Source organism: Cydia fagiglandana, chromosome 16, assembly GCF_963556715.1.
Source record: "Cydia fagiglandana chromosome 16, ilCydFagi1.1, whole genome shotgun sequence".
NCBI lineage: Eukaryota > Metazoa > Arthropoda > Insecta > Lepidoptera > Tortricidae > Cydia > Cydia fagiglandana.
The window spans coordinates 14,650,545-14,678,134 of NC_085947.1; the positions used below are offsets into that span (position 1 = coordinate 14,650,545).

The following is a 27,590-nucleotide window of genomic DNA, read 5'->3' on the forward strand; positions in this document are numbered from 1 at the left end:
AAAATAATAAATAAGTTAAATTTGTACGGAACCTTCGGTGGGCGAGTCCGACTTGCACGTTTCCGATTTTTATAAGCGCAATAGGTATTGTGGTTTGACAACTCCACAATTTGCAAGCCACGTCACACTCATATGAAAATAGTGCCTTACACGTTTTGAAGCAGCTCGAAAGCGCGACTCGAGAGAGATTAAGGCAGACAGTTGACTACAAAGGTACCTAATGTTTAGAAGTAATTCAAGAAAATAGGCAAAAATGACCCCCCCTCTCCCTTTATCTCCGAAACTATTGGTCTAAAATTTTGAAAAAAATACATAAAATAGGTCTTGACCTATAGATGACAGGAAAACCTATTAGAAATATGTAGTCAAGCGTGAGTCGGACCAATTACATAGTTTACGATTCGACCCGGGTTTCTTAAAGGCAATTCACTCGCGTTTCACATATATAAAAAATATATTGTTAAAAATTTAGTAATGTACTAAACCCTTGGAACGCGAGTCCGACTCGCACTTGTTTTTTATAAGCACAACTGTAAGTACTTACTGAAGTTTGATGACTCCACAATTTGCAAGCCACGTCACACTCATATGAAAATAGTGCCTCACACGTTTTGAAGCAGCTCGAAAGCGCGACTCGAGAGAGATTAAGGCAGACAGTTGACTACAAAGGTCCCTAATGTAGGTATTCAGCATAGACTAGGAATCCTCTAGACGGAGTTTAGATTAATTATTTCATGAAACCTATGCTGCCAAAAATACTGGGGTGCGGGGGACGAGGTGAGCGAGTCCCGTGCCGTGATTCGTCCGTTCAAAGACACGGGCGTCACACAAAGACAATTTGACTCGAAAATGGAGTAAAACTACCATATATTTGTGGCAGAGGGGGTAGCGCAGTAGCAAGACACACAGACAAGACATCCTCCAGACTGAGCATATTAATGCCAAAACCATAGTAATGCTCAGTCTGGAGGATGTCTTGTCTGTGGTATTCAGCTACCCTTTTTATGGCTGTGATGTTGTTCAAACTCTTTTCACCTCAATGTTGAAGACGGCAGTATTTTCCGAAATGTTTTTAGGGCTCCGTATCCAAAAGGTATAAACGGGACCCTATTTTACTAAGACTCCGCTGTCCGTCCGTCTGTCTGTAATAGGAAATGCTCCCGGTACTGAGTTTGTATGGCGAAAACCGGGAATTTCCGGTTCCGGTACTGTATTTGTATAGGAAACCAGTACCGGGAGCACTACCTAGTCTGTAACCCGGCTGTATCTCATGAACCGTGATAGATAGGCAGTTTAAATTTTCACAGATTATGTATTTCTGTTGCCAAGTGGGGCTCCAAGCGTGATTTTTTTGCCGTTTTTGCGTAATGGTACGGAACCCTTCGTGCGCGAGTCCGACTCGCAAATGGCAGGTTTTTTAGAACATTTTGAATTGACAATGTAAATTCTTAAGTATATTATTTGTAGAGACAAAGTACAAAGAAGAAAGTGCCATGAAATGGTCTCACCCCAGCACGTTGTTGGCGACTTCCAGCCCTGATCTTCCGATGAGACTATCAATTGAGAAGAATCACGGCAAGTAACAAGCAAAAAAAAAAGCAAAATAAACAGAAATTGCATTGCCAGTTGCCACCGGTTTTTAGTACATCATCACCACTATCTACCTAAGATGACTATAAGCAAAGTTCGTGTTGTATTCGATTTTATACAAACGATATCATGCGCGTTAAAGCATCTTAACGTCGACCCTTGTACTAGCACTTCACTAGACAACCGTCTATCAGTTTTTTAGGGTTCCGTACCCAAAGGGTAAAACGGGACCCTATTACTAAGACTTCGCTGTCCGTCCGTCCGTCCGTCCGTCTGTCACCAGGCTGTATCTCACGAACCGTGATAGCTAGACAGTTGAAATTTTCACAGATGCTGTATTTCTGTTGCCGCTATAACAACAAATACTAAAACAGAATAAAATAAAGATTTAAGTGGGGCTCCCATACAACAAACGTGATTTTTTACGAAGTTAAGCAACGTCGGGCGGGGTCAGTACTTGGATGGGTGACCGGTTTTTTTTACATTATTTTCAGTTTTTTTTTCATTATGGTACGGAACCCTTCATGCGCGAGTCCGACTCGCACTTGCCCGGTTTTTTCTTAAAACGCCAGTAGTGATGTTCCGGCCAATTCACGCAATGTTTCACGCTGTTTTCACTCCGACAATCGGCCGTTTTGCGGACTGGCGACGATTGGGGGTTTGCGCGCTCAGGCGTGGGGCACCCACCGGCAAAATATTTATTTCATTACTCCCATTCATTGCCTCTAATCTGTGGGGCGGTTGAACTCGTGAGACGGGACGTTTGGGAAGTGGCTGGGTTTGAAATAAGAACGCATATACGAATATTTGATAAATAAGATTTTTTTTCCACATTGAAATATGAAATAATAGGTTGTACTTGAAATTACATCAAGTTTTTTTTTATGTTTGAATAATTATTTTGTTATAGGTGGTACTAAGCCAAATAGGGCTAGTTATCTCAAAAGAAAATTCATTTCTTACTTATACTTTAGTTTCTATAGCTGATAGTTCTATTTTAAAAATCATTTGTAATTGAAATCGCGCTAATCGGCTTAAGGTCACTTGTACCATCCCCCTAACCTGGGGTTAACCGGTTTAACTTGGATAACCATGGTTACCAGTACCATTTGACACTGGGTTAACGGTTTAGCCTTTTAACTCCGGGTTAGTAGGATGGTGCAAGTGGCAATTAGGAGATTACAAACGGTAATAGACAAGTATAAAATTTTTCGTTGTTATGCAGAAACTATACCTATACCTATTACTAAACCTACATAAATACCGCCATAATAAGTAATAAATCATTAACAGTTTGTACACTTTGGATAAAGTTTTGTTGAAACGTTATTGACATATTAAAAAAATATTGCACCCAATGAGGACCATTACCATTTTTTTGTATTAGCAATCACTATTCTGTACACACATTTTACATTTAGGCACATTTAAAAAAGTCCTACTTCAATAACCCCAACAACAAGACAGTGCAGGAACAGATCATAGCTTACTTCGCGGGGCGTCACATCGAGGGTAGGATTTTGTCGACCCCCGTGGCGACATTATCACCTCACCACCTCTAAAACCAACCTTACCCCATTAGCCATAACGCTCCAAATCCATTGCCACCAATTTGTCAACGCAGCTTCAATGCAAAGCACTATTGTGAGGATAATGCCACGATCAAAAGTAGGTAGTTCTATTGTCATCCCTGGCAATTCAAACTCAACCTTATTTAAGGAGTTTTAAAGTCGCTTTTGTATTAGTAAGTTGCTAAGTTTAGTGAAACCAAATAAGGGGTAAGTGAGATTCATTTAATTCGTCTAGATTGTCAGTAGAACTCTTAATTTTCATTGTGATATAGGAGGGTGTCTCAGAAGTCTTAGGGATGTGTGATTAAACATCTGCAAGTAGTAATGTGCTCAAATGGCTGTGTGGGATTGGCAGGGGGACGTTTTGGCAAAATGTTTGACCGTTTGTAGACAATCAATGTTGATTACATTCTATACCCCGTTTTTTAAGATTAGAATTTTTCTAACCTCAAAAGTAGTGATATGCCAATTAACTTTTTCCACTGAAACGCTATTTAATTTTAAATTTACTAATTCCTATGATACCTAATGACAGATTTTAACTATTAGAAAATGGTTTGGACTGGTTTTGACACGACCTTGAAGATCACTCACGCGGATTGGTGTCTACGGAATAAAAAGAAAGTCTTACGTGAGATGTGTCAAAACCAGTTCAAAACCATAAAAAATTGTTAAACTTTAAGCTACCTCCAAAAATTATCTTGCCTTTTTTGGGAGTCCTGGATGTTTGCGACTGAAATGCAGAATTTAAAATATTTAATATCATCCTGGACAGTTATGTACCTGCAAATTCCTATATTTAAAGTATTTTATATTGTTACTTTTAATAACATTATGATGATTAACTTAAGAGTTATTCTCTTGTGTATAACATGCATACAAATAAAAGGCAAAACAAAGCCCGTTTTCGCCTCCTGGCCAAAACATACAGTGCCTATACATAATGTATACATAAAAGGGACACGGGCCCTTTCCTCCGTGATCTAATAAACCGGGCCCGGAGATTCAAACAATTCGCTAACGTACCACGTATACGTGTACACGTATTGCGCATAACGGACGATGCTATGGGGAAACTGAAATGTTATGAATGTTGAAATAGTTACTATAAGTTTTTCTTCCTTGGGAAATTATTAAGAGTGTGTCAGTGTTTTGTCTACGTTGACTTGATGTTTGTGTGTGTATTTCCTGGCGTATTGGGCAACATAACGTATTACCTGAAAAAAATTGCCGTCATCAACTTAACCCTTCGAGTGGCATTGTCCTCCTCGAGGTCTCTACGGTAAGTGGCGGTGGCCGCGAGACGGACAGACATAACAAGCCGGTTGAGTGGCGCAGCCATTTTGCAAAAATATACGTCAAGTGGCGGGGCCTCAACGGGTGATCATCGCGAATTTGGCGCGTGACTTTGTTTTACGCGGGAATTCGAGAGTTAGGGAATACTATCCTTGTTTATTGACGAATGCATCTTGCAAGAGTGAGCAAGCAAGGTATAGTTTTAACGGTTTTATTTTAGGCGCGAAATGCAGCGTCGCACAGATGCCGCGAGACGGTCTCTGCCAATTACGGGCTTGTTATGACCGAACCTTCTCGCGGCCTCTGCCACGCAAAGGCATATTTAAAAAAATGGCCGCGCCATTTCTCCTGCCGTTCAACCGGAGGCGCTGCCACCCGAAGGGATAAAGGGCCCCGCTGATTAACAGTCCGCCGGATGGTATCGGCCGATCGGCCTGTCAGTTAGAACAAAACGTTGACAGTTCCGAACAACTGACAGGCCGATACCGTCCAGCGGACTGTTAATCAGTGGGCTCCTTTATATTTACCTCTGGAAGAACCCCTGCTAACAAAATTTAGGTACTTTATAAAAAATATGGCTCCAGTAACATACAGAACCAGATTAGCTTTTCGATCTCAATTGGATTTTCAACTGAAGAAGATTTCGACGACCGGTCTGGCCTAGTGGGTAGTAGTGACCCTGCCTGTGAAGCCTATGGTCCTGGGTTCGAATCCCGGTAATGGCATTTGTTTGTGTGATGAGCCTGTGCTCATATTTGTTCCTAAGTCATGGATGTTTTCTATTTATTTAGTATTTTTACTTATATTATATTTATCATTGTGGGACTTAGTCAATTTGTGTAAGAATGTCCTTATAATATTTAATTTATTTAAATTTTATTGAATGAAGGTCTTACGGTCAACCAATGCGACTGTTTCCATGTTTTTATATTCAATGTTTGTTAAACAATACTTGAGTTACCGTTATCTAAAATTCATGAATTTTGGCAGCTACGTAGTTCATAGAAATAATTGCATTCACTGTCAGCGGCGCGCTAAGCGGGTTATTTGTTCGTAGGCGCTTCTACAAAGCGGAGAAAACGTATTATCGGTTACACAGTACACTCATGGCGCGTATCTCGCGCTGGCAGTAAATGTGTTAAGCTTGACTATGATTAGGTCCGGTCTGCGGATTTAGGAGTTAGAATATCAAAATGCATTCACATGACGCGATGTCTCTGTTCTAGCAGGCGTGGCTCACTCCGCGATTTCGTCGCTTTGCAACAGGTAGCTAAAAGTACATCCGTTCCACACCAATTTTGGTGGCTAGCCATAAGCCGCGCGTCGCGCTGTCGCCACCTAGCGACCATATCTGCCCTGATCGTAACAGACGCGTTTTGTTAGAGAGTGAGTCTTCTGTACCTAGATATTTATTCTGTGATTCAGGACCAACTACTAGTCAGTTTTCTTTAACCATTTTTTTATTCCGCCATGTTGCACAAGTGTCATGTCCAATTGTCCCCCCAAGCCGCACTTGAACTGAGCTGTATTTGATTCCCGTTGAATACAAACTATACAATACAAATACAAAAACGTCCCGATTACATGCCCAATTGAGGCCGGAATAAAATGCATTGGTTAATTTTAACAATAGGTCTGCGCGGAGGTTGGAGCGATGTCGTTGTAGAGTAGTTTAATATGTAGACAGATCAGAATTTGCTTGATTTTCGTATTTTATACAAATATTTTACACTAAGTTTTTAACCCTTAGCCATGTTTAGCGAAGTGAATTGAGTCCGTCTAAGATAAGCTAGATTTTCACCTACTTAAATAGAACAATGTGAGGGCGTGTTATTTTAATGTCATATTTTCATTAAATTTGACAACAATGATGAAAAGCTTCATCATTGCAAATGCCATACAGTTCAGAGTTACCTTGGTCCGGCTCTAGGTAAATAGATACATAGCAACTTAAACTATGGGACCTAAAAAAATTTTGGTTCTCCCATAGAAAACATCGGCATCTTATCAGCCAATATAAGTTCTTTATTTCCATATTATGATACTTGTATAAGTAGGTTAGGTAACATCAATTGAAAAAAACTGCATGTTTAAATTTTATTTACTACTTACATTATACTTTGAGATGAAAATCGTATAAACGTTTTATTGCTGTTTTACAACTGCTCCGTCTCTTTCTCTCTTTCGATTAAAGAAAAGGAACAAGTACCCTGCTGCGTTGCCCCCATGATTTTTCCATATCAATCAAAGGTTCTTGAACTTGCATGTGCGTGTATGATAATTCTTATTCTAATGATGTAAGGTTGTGTTTTGTATGAAACAAACGCATTTGGTGAGATACAAGGGGCTAGTGTTGAAAACCGCTGGCTTATACAAAAGTCTGCATATTAATTATACTCGGAAAAAATTGAAGCGAGTTATAAATCTGTGGCCTTATAGTTCATTTTTTTAGTTAAAGATTATGCGATCTTGACGTGTCTTTTAATTGAAAAACGTTTTTTAATAATCAGTAACTACCTATTACTTATGAAAGCAAAATAATGTAAATAATCGTATATGATTCATAATTGTTACATATTTGCCGTGACTTATTTTTTAAAAGAGTTTTTGAATAAAAAGACACGTGTTTACCTTTTAACTAATGCTAAAAAAACGAACTATAGTGAATAAGAGTACCATTCTCGGGCGACGCAGATGTAAAAGGTATCTCCTGACTACTCTATAGGGGATGTGTTACCCTATAGTGTATTCATGATATACCTACCTATTTCAACTACGAATGTAAGCCTATTCTAATTTTTAAATTTAATTAAGTATAGTATTATAGTATACTAAGACTCCACAGTCAAACTAAATGTAGTTTTGTGGAGCATTGTATGTAACAATAAAGTTGTAACTTCTAGTATAATAAATAACTAAATAAATAAAATAAAACGGTATAAGTTTCACGTATCACTTATGCCTTTTACACCTAAATGTTATAATACGAGTATTTCCATTGAGGTATTTTCATTTCTATCGCTTGAATATTGCAAGACCGATAAATATAAAGATATGCGATACATTGATTTTTAAAAATGATAAACGAAAAGTAGGTAATATGTACATTATTTAAATTTTGATTGACGTTTTCTAAATAAGTACCTACATATTATACATATTATGTATTCGTATAATCATCAAAATAGTTCAGTCCCAGTCCCTCCACCATTTGTCAGTGCCAAATGGAAATACTGGAGTCCTTTGCCCAGCAGTGGGCACCTTAACATGCTATTACTAATTTCACGACAATCGGTTCAGAAACACGAGAAACACGAACTTTAGAGGAGAATATTCGGACATACGAAACCTTAAAACCTGTCATTTAAATTTTTAACGGTCAAGATTTAAAAAATACACTATTCAAGCCTCATCGCCTCCATAAGTTCCGCATAAGAATAAGTTTTGCCAAATATTTAATTTTTGCTATAAGCTTTTATCGCTGACTGTACTTTTCTTTCCACAGGCAACTAATGCTCATCGAGACAATTCTATTAAACACCCCAAACACAAATAGGTTTCGTTGTTTTATCACATAGTTCCTATGGCCACCTCCGGTCTCCATCATCAGATCAGCTCGATGAATCCATAATATTGCATTGTCACCCGACTTACGTATGTATGCAAAATTTCAGCTCAATCGGAAACCGGGAAGTGGATCAAATTTAACTTGCAAGATTTGATTACACACATACAACGGTCAGGTGAAACGAAATAAAAGCTTGTAAAATAATGGAATAGTCAGTTTTGCCAACTAATATCTAAGTGTGTGTACCCTATACAGGGTTAAAATAAAACCACCATTTGTATGGTAGCCGCCATCGCCATTGTATCGCAGTATTATGACGGGTGCGTTCAAGTGCGCACACTTGAACACATGCGATTCGTTCCTTATTGAACTGTCAGCATTGACAGTTACACTTACCGCTGTATTGTGCGTAATGATGCATAATGCGCTTGTTGATGCGTTCGGTAAGTTTTTGAGTTAGTACAGTCACAGTAATAATTATGTTGCACAACGCTTAGAGCATTTAATGACCTGACAGGCGTATTCGGGAAACGAGATAATTGCAAGATTAGGAACGAACTAGAGATTTTTGGGATCTACATTAGATATCGACTAGATGTGACTTGGATATCTAAGTCATAACTTGTGCATATCGTTCAAGAGGACGTCCAGAATCGCGGAAACGTCAAATTTGACATACCTGCCTTATAAATATCTTTAAATTATCGATCTCGTAACTTCTTGATGTCTAATAGATATCTAATTCATTTTCCGAATCGAGCCGTGAGTCGCCTAAGAGCTTACCCCTCTGCCAAAACCTTGCACAACTGTGCAAACTTTTGTATGGACTGACGTTTATCTGACATGGTTATGTATACGTTACGTACAAATCATGTACAAATAGCCATACATTTGACGTACCCCTCCCTCGCAAAAATCGGCAGACTGTTTTGTACAGAAAATGACAGCCATGGCGATGGCGTCTCCAGTTACTAAATACTCAAAGGCACAACGACTGGGTCATAAATGTTCAGGAAAACTGGGGTCTTTTCTGTGCTCATTACAAAAGATTACGATTTGGATACATTTTCTAAGATATATATCATAAAAATTTTAAAAGATAGGGTCTTAACATGTCTATAACGATTAAGTAAGAAAGTTGGGCTTTAAAGACCGTTTATTTAATGTGTACAGGAAAGTTGCATAACCTTAACCTTAACTCATACTAAGAAAGTTTTTAACTGAGCCGATGTATTATGGATAGCTTTATCCATCTTTATCCACGTGATAAAATAACTGTCACTGTTTAACACCGTGGGATAGAAAGTGACGGACACCGTTTTATCACACTGTGACGTAGACAAGAACGACCATCATATCCGTACAGATCTCGTAGAGACTAAAAATTACTTTAAAACACATGACTATTATATCACCATCACTATTTTTGTCTTTGTTTTATGTGAATGTAACTATGAAATACGACACGTGTTTTCAAATAAATTATGTTTATGTAGGTATGTATACAGGGTGAAATCGGGGTCGTGTAGCAAGAAAGAAAAATAAGACTTGCCACTTAATTAAGAACACAACACTGTAGATTAGAGTGCATTAATTTGTATCTTTTTCGCACATACAAAAATAAAATACAAAATAATTTCTTATTTAGAGTCATGGTCACCCTACATACTTGACAAGACAAACATCTAGTAAACAAAGTATTGGTAACTTACGTTAAGTAACTGATAACACTTATCTTCGATTTAACATTCAGTGTAAAAGCAATTGAGCGTCAGGTCGGGACTACGAGGAGGCCACGCCACGGGTCCGCCGCGGCCAATCCAACGTCCCGGGAACTGTTCATCGAGATGATTGCGCACTCACTGTTTAAAATGAGCCGGAGCACCATCGTGTTGATAGTGTAAGTTATGGAAGTAATGTTCCGGCACTTTTCGCAGTAATTCAGGCATCACTTGTCTCAACATTTCAATGGATAACGTTGGTGAATCAAATCCCGAGCAGTGGTAGCACGACGCGCTTGGTAATAAAACATTACCATGTCAGACCGCTCAACATTTGAAAACGGATATGCCGCGGGCATTTTTCTGCTTAATTATCTTCAGAATTGCCAGAATTAATGAACTTAATGTACAATCTTTGAATGATTTTATTTATTTTGAAGTTTTGACTTTGTCATAACAGTGCCGTTGACATTTCTTACTCATCTAATCAGTTCTTTATTAAATAGGTTTTAACATTAATTGTAAGGTAACCATAATTTGAGTTTTTAACTGGGATACTTAAATTGTTGATTAATTAATGAATGGCTGCAATTATTTAAAAATTAACTTTATACCTAACATCGCGTTAATTTACCGAGTTAAGTACAATAGGTTTGAATCACGACCCCGATTTCGCCCTGTATTATATTTTTGCTTTAATTATTTTTTGTAAAGGCTCTCACAATCAGTTGCTTTTAAAAGCTATATATAATCTGTGGCTATACTGGTGTACTACTACGTGTCGTACATGGTACTCAATAATATCTGAACACAAAACTCCAAGACATTCAGCGATGTAAGATTTTGACGGCGGCACAGATTATATAATAGCGGCGACTGTACCTATCAAAAATATTTTTTGCACAACCCGCACACGGACTTTTTCTCAAATTTTGTCGGAAGTGTAAAATATATCAGGTATCGATATAATGGACATAAAGGACGGATATCTGGTGCAATGGACAATTTTATCGAGCGTTGTGTTGTCTCTAATTGTGTGAAGATTATGTCAGTTTAGAATGCAATTGTTGGCCAAACGTTTTGACATGCTGTGCTAAGTCAAGTGATATGTTTATTCATGTTTACTTTAAAGATATTTTTTGTAGAAAAACCGGGCAAGTGCGAGTCGGACTCGCGCACGAAGGGTTCCGTACCATAAAGCAAAAAAAAAACGGAAAAAAATGCAAAAAGAAAACGGTCACCCATCCAAGTACTGACCACGCCCGACATTGCTTAACTTTGGTCAAAAATCACGTTTGCTGTATGGGAGCCCTACTTAAATCTTTATTTTATTCTGTTTTTAGTATTGTTGTTATAGCGGCAACAGAAATACATCATCTGTGAAAATTTCAACTGTCTAATAGCTATCACGGTTCGTGAGATACAGCCTGGTGACAGACAGACGGACGGACGGACGGACGGACGGACAGCGAAGTCTTAGTAATAGAGTCCCGTTTTACCCTTTGGGTACGGAACCCTAAAAAACCGAGAATATGGGGTCTACCGCGCATTATTAAGCGTTTACAAAGAGCACGAGTTTACTACACATACATCAAAAATCAAAATCACAATTATTTATTCAATAGGTGCAATTTTACTTGTAAAATGTTACACCACGTGGAACTACCTAATATAGAAATAGTTACATTTTGATCAATGTAGGACAGCATTTCCCAAACTTTGGGTCGCGACCCATTGGTGGGTCGCGAGCGGCTATTAAATGGGCCGTGAAACTACTAGGAAATCTATAGTTCATTTTTTTTAGCATTAGAAATAAGGTAAACAATCTTGATGTGTCTTTTAATTGAAAAACTCATTTTAAAAATAAGTCACGGCAAATATGTAACAATTATGAATCTAATACGATCATTTATATTCTTCTGCTTTCATAAGTAATAGTTTTTGATTTTTAAAAAGCGTTTTTCAATTAAAAGACATGTCAAGATCGCTTACCTTCTTGGAAGTTCTTTCTAATGCTAAAAAAAACGAACTATAAGCGTTACCAATATTTTATGGCACTTTTGACACGGTGAAGAGATGGGTCCACAAATGGCAGATTATGTTAGATGGGTCTACTAGGGTTACCAGATGACCGGAATTTTCCTGACATGTCAGGAATTTTGGCCGTTTGTCAGGAATGCGGCGGAATACGAAAATGTCAGGAATTTTAGTGAATTAGCAGACTTTTCTATTATGTACCTGAAAAGGTACATTATTAAAATTTACTTACATAAATCCAAACCAAATTAAATTAATATAAACAATGTATCAAGCATACATAGATATCACTTACGGCTAGACCAGTAATCCTAGGGTTACCTAGGGTGGGTCGGAGCTCGGAGCCCAGTCAACTTTGGGAACCACTAGGATAATTTGTTTTTGCAAACCAACCGGTGTAAATAATTTGCAAGTCCCAAATTTTGTGTAAGTAAATAAGTACATAGGTAGTAACAATATTTATGAGTGTTATGCAATGCAAACATCCCTTTTTGTGTTATCAAATTTGATTGTAGCCAATCTGAAAATGTAACAGACAGAAAGAGTTAGTTCCACACTTATACAGTGGAACCTCGCTAACTCGTACCTCGATAAGACGAAATCCTTGTTAACACAAAATAAAATGATATTCCCTTCCCTTCAGCCCCCAAAACCTCCATAACTCGAATGATTCAACCTCATCAAGACGAAGTAAGCAGCGATTTCCATCAAGACTACATATTCAGTACACTTTTTACCTTTTATAACTCGAAAAATAAAATTTGACCTCTACAACTCAAAAAAATTATCGCATTGTTTTACCACCTCTATAACTCGAAGTTATTTACTAACAAACCTCTGTAACTACTTTCTGCGTTTCTATAATTCCTACTCCTACTAACCCTCTACCTCTCTACTAACATGAATTTTTTAAGCGTTTTCCCTCTGTAAGTCGAAACCTTAAGACTTAAGACGAACAAAAACCTATAAGAATAGGAATAGGGAGACCTATGTTGATGCCTTCGATAAGACGAAACCTCGTTAACACGAAGTTTTTCGCGTTTCTCTTGAGATTCGTGCTATCGAGGTTCCACTGTACCATGACTAGTGTAATGATAATTTAATAATAGATATTTAGATATATAATCAAACATAGATACAACATTTTAACGCTAACAAAATGTTATCAGTTTGCAGATCTGTGCAAACCTTGTTAATATTGTTATTGTACTGTTACAATGTTGTTGTTTTACGATGTATTTGTGCAAGATTGTAGCTCGTACTAATATTAGTGGAGCAAACAGGAGAAATTATAGCTTTGCTTTGCTTATCATTATCTACAAAAGTTTGATGTTAGAAGGCTGAGACACATGCCTATTGTATGCCTACTATCTTGACGTTAAATTCCTTGAGAATTTTCTTTTTGATGAAAACAACTTCCATCTGACCTTCCAACTCCGCAGAGAAGAATTTAGACCATGTTAATAGGATCAATCCCGTTTCCCCTGTACTTTTACTGAAAAACTACTTTACTATTATATACTACCTACGATATTTTAATCACGACTAAGTAGGTATATCCATGACAGAGCATTAGATTAGATTACTAAAAAAGCAAATTCAACTTTAATTGCGATTAACAGGCCTATTATGGATGGCTTAATCTACGTGACAAAATATCCGTAATTTTTTAACACAGCGCGATTGAAAGTGACAGATACACCGTTTTATCACGCTGTCACGGAGACAAGAACGACCATTATATCCGTACAGTCTTGATTGTGATGGTCACTCTTATCTACCTATGTGATTTTTGTTCCTTTTATTCGCGAGTTTGGTTTATCATGTGGATAATGGTGTCCATCATAAGCCCGCAATTATATAAATGACAGCATTGACATACGGCCTAAGCAAACAATTTAACAGTGCAGTTTCTGTCAAAAACTCCCATGTTTACTCTGCCGTGAGTCCCAGTTGTCTCTTATCAAAATGAAACGACATGTCACAACGTTTTTAAACACTGTTTGTATAACATGAATTACTAGCATTGCGTACAATCGCGGAGATAAGTTTTAGAACATAATTAGGTACCAGGGGTTTCATTTAAAATTTACGGTTATTCTTTGCGAGAATTCTTTATGCGAGTTCGGAGGAGGAATGGAAGTTCCCAGCTCCTCCGCCATATTCCAGAGTCAAATAGAAATCGGGAGTCCTTTGACCGGGTAAGTAATAGAACGTATACAAACCTATAATATATTGCTCAGAATATATAAATTCAATTAGTATAATTTAAACCTAACCTAACCCACTTTTTTGGTAGCAGTTATTTTTCTCTGAGGGGTCACGGTTCAAACCTAACCTAACCCACTTTTCTGGTAGCAGTTTTTTTTCTCTGAGGGGTCACAGTTCTAACCTAACCTACTTTTCTGACAGTTATTATTAGTTAAGTACTATGAACTTTGAAATTCTGAGCTATTCTATTCCAATAATTTTACCAATGTTTTGGTCAGATAATTATATGAGATTTTATTAATTATTTTAATTTATATGCGTAATAAATGTTATATTAAATATAGTTAGTTTATATGTATAGTATACCAAACAACGATATGTATATAGAATGTTATATTATTTTTATGTTATACTAATTGAAAATATACATTTAGTGCCTTATACATAAGATAATTATACTTTTTGAACGTTTATAAACTGTAATTATACCAAAATTGCATATTCATTATGATACGCACCCCCTTTGACCAGTTCCAACACTTCCAACCAATTCCATGAAATTGTCTACCGTTCATCCCGTTTGTTTGTCCCGTACAAAAGCGATTTTTCTGAAAATTTGCAGGTATGAAAGAGTTTCGTTTTCTATGACAAATGGTCAAAAATATGCAATAATATGTGCCCAAGGGCCCCAGCATAGTTTAAGACGGCCCTGGGGCCAGTATGTCATAAGATACGTAACAGAACACTTTTCTACATACAAGTCCATAGGTGTTTTCCAAATAAACTAATGTTGGTTGTACACCCAAACATGACGGAGTTATGTTTGCCTCGAGTTTTTGTTGCGAAACGAGATGCTACATTGTGAAATGGTTTTATTGTTATTTGCCCGTAATAATTAGGTTATTTGTAGACTTTGTTAGTTTTTTTTTGTGAGCTTAAGCTTAATTTTACGTGTGTGAATATTACTGATATTAGCGTCATATAAAAACAATAGTTCTTTCTTTTGTTGCAGAAAATCTATACTCTGTATCTTTAGGTACTTAAATAAAAGTAAACAAATAACTTGTACATTTTCGGGTAGTTGTAACATTTATTGATTAACTAACCAAATACAAAACCGTTTGGATCTGTCACTGAACGACCTGACTTTAACCTACATTATTTGATCATGTAATGTTTACATCTACCCTCAACTGGCTTAAGAAATCATTTGAGGGTAGATTTTGTTTACTCTTTTTTAAATGCCTATAGATACAGACTATGTATAAACTGAGCTCGTAAAATAATTAAAAAAAAATAGAAATACGCCAGTGTCCGGCGAAATTCGAAGAAAAAGCCGTAGATGCAACACTGTAGGGTGCAGGGTATATTATCTATGTCGGCGGCCGATCGTAAGATCAGGCAGATCGTAATGCATCAGTTCCTGTGTAATGTTTTGACGATAGACGACGATATATATAGGTAGGATAGGTTCGTTAGGTTGCTTCATATGCAGAAATAGGAGCTCCGCTACGCGGGGCTCCGTCGACTCAGAGAACGGGTCAAAGATATTCACGTTTCACGATATGCCTAGGAATTTCACGATATGCCTGATCTTACGATCGGGCGCCGACACACACACGATACACGATACACTGTGGTGCACCTCATTCGTATTTTTCACCTATAGGTAAATTGTATATTATACAGGGTGGACAAAAATTAAGTGCATTCTCTTTGCCAGGGAGGTTTTGGGATTATACTGAGCAACTTTTACTATAGGACCAACCCCGACATCCGAAAATAAAATTTGGCTGTTTCATACATTTCGGTTGGTCTATTTTCTATGGAAGGGTAAATTTTTTTCGCGATTTCGGGGTTGGTCCCTTAGTAAAGGTTGCTCAGTATAATCCTAAAACCTCTCTGGCAACGGGAATGCACTTATTTTTTGGCCATCACCGTGAATAATCATTAAGTGCCAAATTCAAAAGCATAATAATTGCCTTGGGTCTAACGAGGATAAGTCTAGAGACCTTTCTAACTCACTCACTCTATATTTCCGTGTTCTTATAACCCGGCAACCTTCAAATCAAGAGTGAACGGGCACCTTCTGGGCGAGCTCGCTCCATCGTAGGCCACGTCTACGCCTCGGCTTGGCCATGAGTAAGCCCATTCATATAAAAAAATAAAAAAACATTCATTGATCCTCTCGTCTTTTAGCATCGTGTGAGGTATCGTTGGACAAACTCCGTCAGCTGTCGGCGGGAAAGCTCGGCTTACGCGTTATCAGTGATAACGGCCGCGAATTACGTCACGCTCCAACGGGCTTTGGGTGGTCCTGGAAACTTGGCTTTCGTTCACTATCACGTCTTTAAGAGCCAACAGGAGTGGTCATTTCTCCATACAAACGTACTCCTCGTTTTCCTCCGTGGTTTTTGAAGCTAGAGCAATGATTTTTTCAACATAGATTAATATTATCAATATCTGTGTCGGACCGTTTTGTTTTTTTGATATTTTTGTTTTTTAAGGCGCTAGAGCCCTTCAAAAATGGCCAAAATGGCCTAATTGACTATGCCGCAATGAGAGGCGTGGCATTCAAAACTGATATCAATTAGCCATAAAAGCAAACGGTCCGACACAGATAATTTCATAATCATTTAGATTTCCAAATTTGGTTACGATTGGTTAAGTTTTGGAGGAGGAAACAGAGGAGTACGAAACCTCGATTTTTGAGATTTTTACGCAGGATTTTTCGCCTTGTCCTTATCGCACTACTTTTAAGTGCCGCTTCCGTTAGCGAGACGGGTATATTTACCTAATATATTTAAAAATCAGCTCCTGTTTCGTCTTAAGAAAATAATTATAAGGTCTACCGCGATTAAAGTTCATTATTATACCAGCTGTGGTCACGGAGGAACAAAACGCAATCGTGATTAACTAAATTTCCGCCGTAAAGTCCCCAATCCGCATTGGGCTAGCGTGGGAACTGTAGCCCAAGCCCTCTCGCGCATGAGAGGAGGCCTATGCTCAGCAGTGGGACGTAAATAGGCTGAAATGATGATGATGATGATGAACTAAATTTAACGAAAGATTTGAAAAAAGGAGGCCGCTACGTACTGTATTGTGTATTTAAGTTACCTTTTGAATACATCAAACTAGTTTTTATGTTGTTTTATGTGAATATTGCTTCAGCCGGCAAGGCTGCCGGCTGATTGCTGAAGCAATATTATTGCAAGCAATATTTTTGCTGTAAAGTAGAAAACTGTAAATACTTCAATAGGACGTAATCGAAGAAGATCAATTCACTAAAATTTATAATTTATCTAAAAAAAACAAAGAAAGAAATAAACAAACATAATAAAACTTAAAAATCTATAGCTAAAAAAAAATCCCTAGATCGCCGTCAACGGGCAAAGTGCCCAGAAGACTGGCCGTATTTCCCCGCTGTATAGCCAATGAATAATCGTGGCCTAAATGAATGACTTTTCTTTTTGTCAAAAAGTTCAAATCTATTGACAGATTTTTATGGATTGGATTGTTTTCTCTAAATGACGTCCATTTAAAGTAGTCAAGACAGTGTTATCAATTCGGCCATCCATCCACATACTAAGGTATGAGTAGGTAGCCATGTACAAAATCCATTTAAGTAGTATACTTATCTATTTAATGTTGTCCCATTAAAAAGATCGATTGTTGTACAAACTGTATGTACCTTACCAGAAAAAATATAATAGTAAGTTCAATTTATGTAAAATTTACATTTACATTGTAAATGATCCGCCGTCGGACAGGCAGTGCGTTCCTTATTGTGGAAAAATTTAAAAAAAAATGTCGTACCTATTGGAATGAAAATTACGAGAGATCGGTCGTATTATTTTATATTTCATATCTTAGAAACGAATTAGTTACACAAAATATACTACAATTATGAATTATCATAAATACAAGTGGTTCGGCGATTTATTTACCAGAAAAGTAGGCCTACTTTATCTACACTAAAGTATTGCGTATCTACTTACAAAGTTAAATTAAAATATTTACATAGGAAAGACTTTACGAAACTACTTTGTACATAGAATGACTAGATTTTATTAACTTATTTATATAAATAAACTAAATATTAACAAAAATAGGCACCTTTAGGAGTTGTTACAGTTTAGTTTGGCAAATAAATCACAACGCAATGAAAGTAAATTAATATTTGGCACATTTATTTACAGGTTAATTCTTAATTAAGTATTATTGGTAGTTGTTATTAAATCTCTGATTATAATTATTATTTGCTTGACACGGAGATAGAAAATAATAGTAGGTAGTATTATTATCCGACGGCTTTATAAAATAATAAACCGTCGCGGCAATTACAGATTTTGACTTAATTAGCGCTTTTCAATTAGTGGACGGTCTACTATTTGTTACTGATTTACTGAACACAGCAGCACATGAACCAATAAGAACCTAATAGCAATAATAGCCTCATTTCTAATCAGCACACAAAACATACCCGTCTTTACATATAATGTACAAACACCACTAAAGAACACAGTCTCGAAAGTCACTTGAACCGACGTCTAGAACGGATCGACAAAGAAGGCTCATCTCCAGTCGTCCGGCGGGCCGCTGCCGTGGTACAGCGGGCTGAAGGCACTCCGACGCGGCTCGGTATCCTCTTGAGATCCTATTATGGATTCAATGGAGAACCCGTTGCGGGATCTCTTGGATCTGGGCTCGGTAGTCTCGGAGACTCGCGGAGGCAGCGGCACGGGCCGTAACGCCGCCGGCGGCGGGCGCGGCAGCGACAACAGCGGCGTCGGAGGAAGATAACAAGGCAACGGCAGAAGTGGAGCATACGCTTCCCTCGCCAGCATCGCTACCACGGCATGAGCGTGCTGCAGCGAAGGCGCCGGCCGCTTATACCGCTTCCGTCGCCTCAAAAAACTCCCATTATCAAACATATCCTCCGCCAAAGGATCCAACGTCCAGTAATTCCCTTTCCCCGGATTCCCTGGCTCTCGAGGTATTTTTATGAAGCAGTCGTTCAAACTCAAGTTGTGTCTAATAGAATTCTGCCAAGCGGGGAACTTTTCACGGTAATACGGGAATCTGGTCATGATGAACTCACAGATTCCGCTAAGCGTTAATTTCTTGTGTGGAGACTGGAGGATTGCCATTGTTATTAAAGCGATGTAGGAGTAAGGTGGCTTGATGAGTTGGGTTGAAGATTTCTGTTTAGATTTCTTAGGCGATGAAGGTTTTGATTCACTAGGGCTGGAGGCGTCGTAGCGTTCGGAGTCGCTGGACGGCGGCGGCATGTCTGGCGTGTCTTCGTCAACAGAAACGTAAGTGTCATCTTGAGGGTATTCCTCCCTGTCATCCCGGAGGTAATGGGGCAGGTAGAGCCTGGGTGGTGGCCTGAGGTCCAGCGGCAGGTCGCCTTCGATGATCATGTCGCGGTATTGTGTGAGATCGCATTCCTCCATAGCGTCACATGTCAGAGGTGCGTTGGGGCGCGTGGTTGCGCGCGGACTGAGCGAGCCGGAGCTCCGCCCTGCGGCCCCCACCGGCGCAGCCCCCGGAGCCCCCGGGCCGCGTTTACGTTCCAGTAAACACAACAATTGTCGTTATTATTCCTGCGGGTCTCGCTTTGTGCATGAATTTCAGGCCGTCGACTAATAATAATTATTAGACCGCTCATCGATTCAACTTTGTTGCGGCGGATCGAGTTCCGATTTCTTTTGGTTTTTACTTTTTGTTTGTTTCTTTTCGGATTAAAAATGTTTGGTTAGTTTGTGACTCTAATGAAGCTTTTTACTTGTAGTTAGTTCAACTACAGGTACCTACCTTCTAACATACAGTTTTAATTAAATTTAAATTATTGGTAATAGGATGATATTATAGGTCTTCGTAGTTTATGAATTAATGCCTGTTAGATTAAGTTTGTAATTAAGTACATGATTGCCTTAGCTATATAAGAAATTTTAAGAATAAGTAATTAAGTAGCTACACTACAACACAGCTACAATGCCTACCTACTGTTAAACATATAATATTTATTCTGTTAGCATCATAGGTACGTATACAGCTTTATCGTTGTATAATCAGAATCTGAGAATAATCTAAAAGCGTCTCAAAGAACGAGCGCAAAAGTAATACTATAAAATATAAAAAGATTCAACAAAACGAGCAAAGGCAACTGTTTACAGAGATATGTATGCGACGCGATCCTTTAATCCCGAGCTAAAGGACTCGAGATCTATTGAAAAAAATCTCATAAAGCGAATTCTGGTACTCCATTCAGGTAGACTTCAAATAAAACGCGCGTAAAAAATATTCGCCAACGAAACGCCTTGACAATGCGAGCGGGGCTCTAGAAAACCCTCGTATATGTTACCTACCAAAACATTTGCCCCTCAGGCGTCGAGGGAAAAGCTACGCGGCGGACAGAGACAAAAAACGGTATAGAAAGAGAGGTGACGCGAAACGAACCAATCGGTAAGAGGATTGGCATGGGCGGAGCCCCCAAAGCTAACATGTCAGGGCGTGGCATAAGATCCCATTATTGTCTGGCAAGGCAAATAATATTTTGCACAATGTACACATTGGCGAGGGGGGGATGGGGGGTTTGCTAATTTATTCCCAACTTCGGTCACGGGTTGTTTTTCAGCTTTGCGAGGCTGTTGTTTAAATTGGACGTTAGTTATTTGTATGTAGCCTTCTGGAGCCATTGTCTCTTTAATGAAGAAATTTGTCGTTTGCCGCGCGGAAAGGTAGGTACTTATACGGGTATTATAGCTCTAGTGAACAAAGGGTTACTTTATTTATAGTACGCTCGCTACGGAACTTTACATTCTTAATAATAGGGCGATGATGAATGAATGAATAGACCTACGGCGCGACTCGGGAAATGAATTATAGATGCACTAGATATCAAATATTTGGCGCTTACGCCATTATTAACACCGCTCCAATATTCAGCCGAGGCAATCGTACCTTTTGCCATGGATGGAACGTCGCTTATCTTTACTATTTCATATCTAATGCATGTCTAATTCATTTCCCGAATCGCGTCGCGATTCATTTCCCGAATCGCGTCGCGATTCATTTCCCGAATCGCGACATCTAACTTGAGTTTGGGAAGATTTGTACATTTGTACATTTTTGAATGTTATCCTAATTAATGTCACTAGTATCTGTTATTATTTTTGGATAATTCAAAGAACTTATTTTCCATATCTTTATCATTAAAGTTACCAAAACGAGAAAAAAAACCGTTTTCAATACCTACCTAAAGATATTTTTGTTTACAGTTAGGTAAGTCCCAGTTTGAAGTTATTATATAGGTACTACTCTGTGCTTAGGTATTTTTTCTGCGTAAAACATATATTATTTACAATTTATTGAAATAAATAAAGCCTTATACCATTTGTAGATAGGTACTTACGTAAGTAATTTTAACTAAATAATTTAATGTTTTTTAAAATCAAAATTGGTGACAGTAGAGCTGGCGGCTACCTCGCACAACGTATCAGCATTGCGATACAGCGAGGAAATGCCGCCAGCATCCTTGGTACAATGCCTCAAGGGCCTATTTTAGATTTAAGCTATAGTTATTAATTTCGTTTAAATAGTATTACCACTGTATATGTATATAAGAATCTATATCTATATAATCTATAAAAGAAAATCATTTATGCAATATATAAATGATTTTCTTTTTATAACAAATATTCCGTAATTATATCTAAATCGGGTGACAATGCAATATTATAATGATATGGAGCTGATCTGAAGATGGAGACAGATGTCTAGCCATGGGAACTCTGTGATAAAACAACGCAAACTAATTAGTTTGGGGTTGTTAGACTTGTCTCGGTGAGTATTAGTTGTCTGTAGAAAGAAAAGTACAATTAATGATAAAAACTTGTACTTACCAAATTTTTTTTTTTCAAGAACTTATTTACTACCAAACTTCTTGGCTCCAAAATGTGTTTTCCAATGATAAATTAATCTACGGCTTTTTTGCGTGGTCACAAGTGTCACAAAACTGTAGATCAGGGGTCACCAAATGGCACCGCGGTCCGCATCCGGACCGCCGGCGCCGACCTATTTTATTTTTTTGTTTATTTAATAAACTCAAGGAGTAACGGACTGTGATGGTCATTTCACTTTAAGAACCGGACCCCTTAAGAAACTAATTGGTCACCTCTGCTATAGTAGTCGCACATTTTGGAAAAAATGTACCTATACAGTCGCGTTCACAAATATCTTTTTTTTTTTTAATTTATTTAACAGAACACAAAGTACAGTGTTACCTATAATTAAAGTTTCGCCAAACTGTAAAACAGTTTGTTGGCGATGCACACGCCTCTATTGTCAGGGCGTTAGAGTGGATGTTCAGATATTATGAACACCTTGGCCGCTCCGATATATCTGATGGCGACTGTACGTCAAACTGCGACTTTTAAAATCTTAAAATGTCGGTCGAAATAACCTTTCTCGTAATCCTTCGGCGCGCGTAAACATTTCAACAAGATAAGTTGGTAAGCCCCAGTCTAGGATTAGCCCCGAGCAAGCTAGTTTAATTTTAATACTGGGTACAGTCGGCTGAAAGTATTGAAAAGATAGCTACCTCCTTTGTACTTTATAGAAACTGCTCAATAGTTTGCCATTCATTCATGAAAACATTTATTTTCAGGCAACTATTGGCCCATAGATAAATACCTTAAAACTAGCATTCATATTATAAAAATATAATTTTAAAACTAAACACTACAAAACACATTATGGCTATTACATAATGGCATATTATGGCATAATGTAAAGCCATTGAATGTGAGAGGATTCAGAGGATTAAAGACATTTCCTGTACGGATATGATAGTCGTATTTGTCTACGTGACAGCGTGATAAAACGGTGTCCGTCTCTTTCTATCCCGCAGAGTTAAAAAGTGACAGTTGTTTTATCACGTGGATAAATGTGGATAAGGCGATCCATAATAGGCTTGCAGTATGGATATGATGGTCGTGATAAAAGGGTATCCGTCACTTTCTATCCTAAAGTGACAGTTATTTTACCACGTGGATAAAGCTATCCATAATACGCCTGCAAGAAACGATTAGGCCTACCTAATTACAGGCTACATTATCTTGTTATTCTTTATAAAGCTATTAGAGAATGTCAAAGTCACAATATCATTAATATTAAAGCAAGTATATATATAGAAGTTTAACATATTTTAAAATGTCTATTTGCTCTATCTTCTTTGTATAACGAAAACTGGTGCCAGACATAGATATATGTTAAGTTAATGTCATTGCCAAGTTTCATGATGTAGTCGATTGTATGGGAGCTGCATTTTGGCCACGGATACGTGTAACTCTTAAGATATAGGTCGATCAACAATTTCTTGTTGTTATTCTGTCCCATCAGCCAGGAGACAATAGTAGCATAGTTTGTTTGAGGAACTGCTATAAAGAACTTTTACTATGGGACCAACCCCGTGCTCAGTACAATCCCAAAACCTCCCTGGCAACGGGAATGCACTTATTTTTTGGCCACCCTGTACTTCCTAATAACATCCTGAGAGGAAAATTGGGTCTACGTATGTCGTATGTGTATAGAGAAGCGGTCACCGCGGTCACGTGATTTCGTCTTAATATTAAATGAAATTAGATTTTGACCCCCTTATTCATAACCGCGCTACAGACCCCAATTAGCTAATAATCGTTTGTCCTTATCTGTCATTTTGACTTATGTATTTGTAAGAAAGGGGTAAAACATAAGTTAACTAAATCAGGCCCGTAATATTTTATGATTAAGAGGGTATTATTGTAAGTAAAACTTACGAACCGCCATGACAAGCAACAAAGCAATGTGGCTGACACATAGACTTATAATCAGGGGTCGTACAAAAAGTGCGGATGACGTCAAACCACTTATAGGATGATTTCAAATAGTATTTTTGATTTTCATAAACAATTATCACTTATCATTTATCAACCTCTTTATTAAACGATATCGCCACTTGAAATGAGTAAGTACGTTTTTGACTGACACATTGTCAATCAGGGGCCAAATTCGACATATACAACTGTCAGATTTCGCATCCACGTCAAATCAACAGTTGATTTTATTGCATACTGAGTGTTGATTCCATCAACGGTGGATAATATCATTTGGTACAACCAAAACTCAACTCTAAGCTAAGGGTGGTTCGGTTTGGTTTGCTTGTCACCCTAAATGTGAATTGTTAATGTCAAATTTTGACATTGTACGTATTCGAGAACTTATGATTTTTCCCACATCAACGGAAAATCAACACGATACGTCAAAAGTCGCTTGTCGAATAGGGGTCCAGATGAACAATAAATTGACTTCGTTATTGTTTAGCTATTGTATCTTCACGATTATATTTACAATTCTTGCAATTTCTTGCAATTTTAATTTTACTTCAAAGGCTTAACGATACCTAAAATGACCAAAAACGCTTTTATTCTTTATTGTGGTTATCAGATCACAATTTTATAGTCACGCCCCAGCAGGGAACCAAGGGAAAGTTCAGATATTTAATTAAAATACATAAATACCTCCTAAAATAGGTGTTCCGCAATAATTGAATTATATTATTACTAGCTGCGCCCGCGGCTCCGCCCGCGTGGAATTCGGTTTGTGTCAGTAAGCTGCTAAATATATAAAAAATAGTAAATTACATTACGCTGTATTTTTTTATTCAAAAAATTATAACATTTATAATTTCCTGGATGATAATTTCTTAAAATAATTCTATCTTATTGTTTTATACTTTTTAGAGCGCGATTTGTAGTAGTCCGACTACGCCCGACTCTTTTAGTATGAGAAAGTCGAAGTCGCCTAGCTTTGGACCGCGTGCAGTGCGCCACATACGTCGGGCAATTCCCGACTCTTTTAGTATAAGGGCGCCGAAGGAGCCCGGCTTTGGAACGCATTCAGCGCGCCACGTGCGTCGGGCTTAGCCCGACGCTTTGAGTATGAGGGTGCCTTCGGCTCCCAACTTTGGCAAGCGTACAGCGTGTCACGTACGTCGGGTTACGTCCGACGCTTTGAGTAGGTATGAGGGAGGCGCCCGGCTTTGCAACGCATACAGCGTATCACGTACGTCGGTCTACGCCCGACACTTTTACGAACGCGTACGGCGCGACACGTACGTCGGGTTAAGTCCGAAGCAGTGCTGGATTAAGATATTTTGATGCCCTAAGCATTTCTAGACCATGGTGCCGCCTCTCCCTAGGGTCATTAAGAGTACATAATTTTTTTTGGTAAATTGAGTGAAGTTCATTGCCGCATTACAGCTGAGAATGGAAATCAGTCACATCATTTTATCACGAAAATTGACAGTGCCGCAGCAGTAATGTTGCAACAGAGTGTCTAATGCTGCTGCAGTCGCCACCCGAATGTCACCTTTATCATATGTTAGGTTAGAATGTAATTGAAAACGCGAGCGAAGCGAGCGCGAAAATTTTTCGATATAAAAACGTAATATGATAGACAGTTGTACATTTTTACTTTTAGTATGGAAATCAGCCACATCATTTTATGACGAAAATTGACAGTACCGCAGCAGTAACGTTGCAACAGAGTAATGCTGCTGCAGTCGCCACCCGAATGTTACCTTTTTTCGAAAAATTTTCGATATAAAAAACGCAATTTTACTTTTAGCCCCAACCAGGCGCGAATCCAGGATTTCATACAAAGAAGGGATGGGACAGTTTTCTATCAGCCTAGCTTCGCATAGGGCTCGATATTTAGGGGTCTCAGCAAGGTTGTTTTCATGCATTAAAGATGCAGGAAAGCAGAGCTTGGAATTGACCAAGTGAATTGAATTGGCGAAGTGTGAGCAAGGCAGTAGGCCCAGCTGCGAAAGAGGAAAGCTTGGATTTGGATCCACGCCCAAGTGTAATTAAGGCAGAAGATCAACTTTGCCGTAAGGCAGAAGGCCTCGCATAAGACCTAACGCCGAACCACAAAAGAGTGGGTTGAAATCGAATCTTTGCATGTAATCACGACTCTTTTACTGCTACCGATTGTTTCCCAAAGAATTACGCGCCATTATTTTTGCAAATTAGCTTTTGGACAGCTAAAAAAAAATCGTGTGGTAAAAACGATGTGACTGTCCCTAATTTTAAAATTTGTTCTACTTTTTCAACCTGGCATTTTGGTGCCCCCCCTGAACGTGATGCCCTAAGCACGTGCTTGTTTTGCTTATTGGTTAATCCGGCACTGGTCCGAAGGTTTTACTATGAGGGCGCCTTCGGCGCCCGGCTTTGGTAAGCGTACAGCGTGTCACGTACTATCGGGTGCAGCGACGGTTGAGCATCCTACAGTTCGATTTCAAATGCACCCCAGACGCGGTCACTTATTTACATTATCCACCAATGGGAACAGTCCAAGATTTTTGACCAGTAACTCTAAATTTTTAATATAAACGTAACGTGCCTAACAATACGGTACAATTTGCAACGGATATGAAATCGAAAGGAGTAGCTTTTTTTACCTTTTTTTTATAAGTAAACCACCAAGAAACATCTGGCTAGTAACACTTAAAATTGAATGCATTGTAATGACCCAACTCAAATTCCTTACCTCGCAGTTTCGGTTGTAAAATTAAATTTCTTGACGACTTTCCTTTTTTCTAGACATTTTTTTATCTAAGTTTCAAAAAAGTTGAGTGCTTAACGAGTTCAATAAAGATCAATAAATAATACTATTGATGTGTTTAATTTATACTTAACTACTTTTATAATAAATATTTAAGCGGGGTATCCCATACAACAAACGTGACTTGTTTGCCGTTTTTTGCGCAATGGTAAGGAATCCCTCGTGCGCGAGTCATAATAATTCAGTTGCTAAATAAATAATTGGTAGCTTGCTCATATTGAAATATTTTAACGCTTTTGTTGCCAAAGTAGGTATTCATTTTAGTACCTATTTCTATTTTTTAAGCTACTGAAATCCGATTAATTAGTTGACCGGTTAAATACGTGCCCAAAAAAGTAAGGGTCGTTAAACAATTTAAGATTCGTTTAAGCGGGCAGATGTTAAGTTAAGACGCCGCACGGTCTCTGCACGCAAAGTGCGCAAAATTTAACAATTCTGGACAAACATTATGGCTATTAAAAAAAGTTTTCACGTATTCTTGGTCGCACAATTGTTTTACGGGCACCAGATGTGTAATCTTTCTAACATAGAATGCCCTTTAAAATGCAACTGATAACGATGGTCAACACATGTTTGGGTTGGTCAGGTAAGAACCCAAAAACAATATCGATACAATATACTTAAGGCACGACTGTGATTGGTTGTAATACTTGTAATATAAGAAGGCGTGACGTTTTAAAGTTTTGGGTGCAAGCGATTTTCGTAACGTAGATTTGACTTGGCCAGTTTTCATTACACCAGTCATTTTATAAAGTTATTCAACATATATATTTTGTAATTCTGATAAAAACTGGCCAAGCCAAATCTAACCTACTTTAAGATCTCACATTTTTTTTTTAAATAACAGCAATTGTTATAGGTATCCAATAAAGCAAAGATAGAGTTTAATACTTGTTTATAATGTTATTTTGTTCCTATAAATAC

The 27,590-nt window shown here is 38.1% G+C and overlaps 1 protein-coding gene and 1 long non-coding RNA gene across 2 annotated transcripts in view; both read right to left on the reverse strand.

Moving 5' to 3' along the window:
* The window catches only part of LOC134672125 (uncharacterized), a 715,951-nt gene that overhangs the window by 482,703 nt on the left and 205,658 nt on the right, over positions 1-27,590 (reverse strand). The gene's annotated exons all lie outside the window — the stretch shown is intronic.
* On the reverse strand, positions 18,148-19,741 carry LOC134672091 (forkhead box protein D5-like). The gene has a single exon (XM_063530000.1). It carries the CDS (start codon positions 19,451-19,453, stop codon positions 18,569-18,571), a length of 885 nt encoding a protein of 294 aa, XP_063386070.1. The 5' UTR covers positions 19,454-19,741; the 3' UTR covers positions 18,148-18,568.

Coding starts and splice junctions, on each gene's coding strand:
- LOC134672091 (XM_063530000.1), bottom strand. CDS start 19,453: ATGGAGGAATGCGATCTCACACAATACCGCGACATGATCATCGAAGGC.